The following is a 3,263-nucleotide window of genomic DNA, read 5'->3' on the forward strand; positions in this document are numbered from 1 at the left end:
TATATATATATATATATATATATATATATATATATATATATATATATAAAAGAAGCTTATTTGGTTTATGTCATGATATCAACAGTGTGAAGCAAGTCTAACCGGAAGTTGTACCTACGATATTCTTGGGTGACCGAGTTTTAGAAACCTTATGATCACTTGCAAACACCAAGAGGGACAAGATCGACCATGCATGCACTTGAACCGATTTTCCAATATGTATTGCTTAGATTCCCTTAGAAGTTAGAAACTTAGAACTACTTCCATGTTCCAACCCCTTCAGATAACAACCATCCTATCTAGGAGATTTCTTAATGCTCATTATATCAAACCAAAACAAGATTAACAGAGAACAAAACGATATAAAAAAATGCAATTTGAGCTGAACTTGATCCTACCAAAGTCCTCCTCACCAAACCTTTAAAATTGAAAACTAGCACCAGACAATTAGACATGTGTGTGATGTAAGGCATCCCTTCAGACAGCATTTTCACCAAATCATGAATATAACTAAACAAAATATCTAGGTGAATCTTAGTGCTCTCCAACCAGATAGCTAAGCTAGCTAAACTCCCAAAACAAAGCACAAGCTGCTAGCTACTTCACATTCATATTATAATTACATCACAATCTTACTTCAAACTCCATCCTCCTTCAAAACTCATCAGACATGTCTCACCTTAACTTCCTCCTCCTCCTTCAGTTTTCTCTGTTCTTCATCAACCATGTCCAAGCCCTCACTTCCCCTTCAGACATCTCAGCTCTCAAGGCCTTCAAAGCCTCAATCAAACCCTCCTCCATTCCCTCCTGGTCTTGCCTAGCCTCATGGGACTTCACCTCCGACCCATGCACCCTCCCCCACCGAATCCACTTCACCTGCGGCGTCACCTGCTCACCGGACTCCACCCGTGTCACCCAGATCACTCTCGACCCCGCCGGCTACTCCGGCACCCTCACCCCTCAAATTTCTCAGCTCACCCATCTATCCACTCTCGACCTCTCCGAAAACTCCTTCTTCGGCCCAATCCCATCCTCCATTTCCTCCCTCTCTTACCTCCAAATCCTGACCCTCCGATCCAACTCCTTCTCCGGCTCTCTCACTCCCTCCATCACCAAGCTCAAGTCTTTAGAATCTCTAGACATTTCCCACAATTTCCTAACAGGGTTCCTCCCAAACTCCATGGCTTCTTTATCCAACTTAAGAAGACTCGATCTCAGCTTCAACAAGATCACCGGATCACTCCCCAGACTCCCACCAAAGCTCTTAGAACTCGCTCTCAAAAGCAACTCGCTATCCGGGCCCTTGTCGAAATCGTCCTTCGACGGATTGTCTCAGCTGGAGGTGGTCGAGCTCAGCCAGAACTCGTTCTCCGGTACATTACAGTCATGGTTCTTCCTCATCCCTTCCCTCCAACAAGTCGACCTAGCCAATAACAGCCTGACAGGTGTCGACATCGCCAGGCCTGGCTCCGGCAGAGGCGGCGAGCTCGTGGCGGTCGACTTAAGCTTCAACAGAATCGAAGGCTACGCGCCCGCGAACTTCGCGGCATTTCCGAGGCTGTCGTCGCTGTCGGTTCGTTACAACAGGCTACGTGGCAAGATCCCAGTAGAGTACGGGAAGAACAAGTCGTTGAAGCGGTTGTACTTAGATGGTAACTTTCTGAACGGGCAACCACCGCCGGCGTTGTTAACCGGAAGTTCGGGAATCTCCGGCAGCTTGGGGGATAATTGTCTACAGGGGTGTCCATCTTCAGCGAAGCTGTGCCTTCCGTCGCAGAAATCAAACGCGATATGCAAGCAGGCCTATGGTGGAGGAAGAGGAAGACCGAGGTCTTGAAACGTCGGATTTGTCGGTCAAATTATTACTATTTTTTGTTTCTCAAGTTTATTTTGTTAAAAAATGTAGTCCTAATAAAACAAAATGTATGATGCTTATTATTAAGCAATTTGTAATATAAGTTATACATTAGAGATTAAGGATTGTTGGGTTGGTCTCATTCTCATAATGTAGTGATGAAACCTAGAAGTGGTTACACCTCAATTATTGGTGATTGTACATTTGTATATGACCATAATATTAGGTGGTCCGGATGTTAATGGAGATGGGGTAGCTATGTCACTTTGTCAATTTATAAACTATTCTCTAGTTTTGTTATTTTGTAACCGTGTATCTAAATATTTGATCAAAATACTTTTAGATTGCGTTTGAAGTTTTAATGTAAGCTATATACTGATACGTGATTCATTCATAATTATTAATTTTATGTCAAGTAAAGTACAATAATTTGGAGTGCTTAAGTTAAAATATGAGAGTGTACGAAATTAACATGCGTCATTGGTTGACAATATAATTTTTAATTACATTATAAGAAAATGAAATTTGTCTTCTAATCCTAGTGCAATTCTCAAACTCTCCTCCGTCCTTAAGTAAACCTAACGACTATAGGTCACAATCATTTAGACATATTTCTGCCTTAAGCATAAAGCAGATAGGTATAGCAAACAAATTTTTTTTTTTTTTGGTTACAAGGTATAGCAAACAAATTTGAACTCAATTTATTTCTTTTTATAGAGTTTAAGTTGGGATTTTCAAATCCTTTAAATATTTTTCCAATTTGTTAACAAAAAAATTCACGTGTTGGTATCAAACACATGCGTATCAAAAAAGGAAGAGAGAGGTACTTAATTACCAGTTAATTATTATAATTCTGGATTAATTAGCAACAGAAAATTAGAAATAAGTAGATCCATTGACCACTGACTCCTGTCACTGTCAGAGATGACTAGGCTATTTTTTGCTGGGGAGAGGAGAATAATAATCCATCCTACGTAAGGAACACAACTACTTAAAAGTCTGGCCTCACAACTCGATCTATATGAGCTACAGCTAGCTGTAACAATAAAAGTCGTTAATACTATTCTTTCCTTCTATTTTTTTTGAATAGAACTATTCTTTCCTCTCTTTCTTCTTCTTGTTTTCATCATCGCATCACATAAAATGAGTTGTCTTCCGGTCTTTTTTTCTTTTCTTTTTTTCCTTTTTTAATAAGAAAAAGACAATAATCATAAAGAGGAACCTCTGAAACAACCAGTATCAAACATGTCAAATTAACCACTCCCGACCACCATTTTTGTAACAAAAAAAAAATGTCAAATTAACTTTAGCAAGCTGCGGTATCAGTGGCGGAGTCAAGATAAAATTCTTACTTGGGCTAGAGTTATTGTAAAAAAAATTACAACGTATCTTTACAGAAGAGCATATT

The 3,263-nt window shown here is 39.7% G+C and overlaps 1 protein-coding gene across 1 annotated transcript; it reads left to right on the forward strand.

Moving 5' to 3' along the window:
• Window positions 1-453: 453 nt before the first annotated feature.
• Window positions 454-2,139, forward strand: LOC101310335 (probable LRR receptor-like serine/threonine-protein kinase At4g36180-like). Its single transcript, XM_004303990.1, has one exon. It carries the CDS (start codon window positions 671-673, stop codon window positions 1,835-1,837), a length of 1,167 nt encoding a protein of 388 aa, XP_004304038.1. The 5' UTR covers window positions 454-670; the 3' UTR covers window positions 1,838-2,139.
• Window positions 2,140-3,263: the final 1,124 nt, after the last annotated feature.

Source organism: Fragaria vesca, linkage group LG6 (assembly GCF_000184155.1).
Source record: "Fragaria vesca subsp. vesca linkage group LG6, FraVesHawaii_1.0, whole genome shotgun sequence".
NCBI lineage: Eukaryota > Viridiplantae > Streptophyta > Magnoliopsida > Rosales > Rosaceae > Fragaria > Fragaria vesca.

Excerpts from the sequence above, each read along its gene's own strand:
- LOC101310335 (XM_004303990.1), top strand. The coding sequence starts at position 671 with ATGTCTCACCTTAACTTCCTCCTCCTCCTTCAGTTTTCTCTGTTCTTC.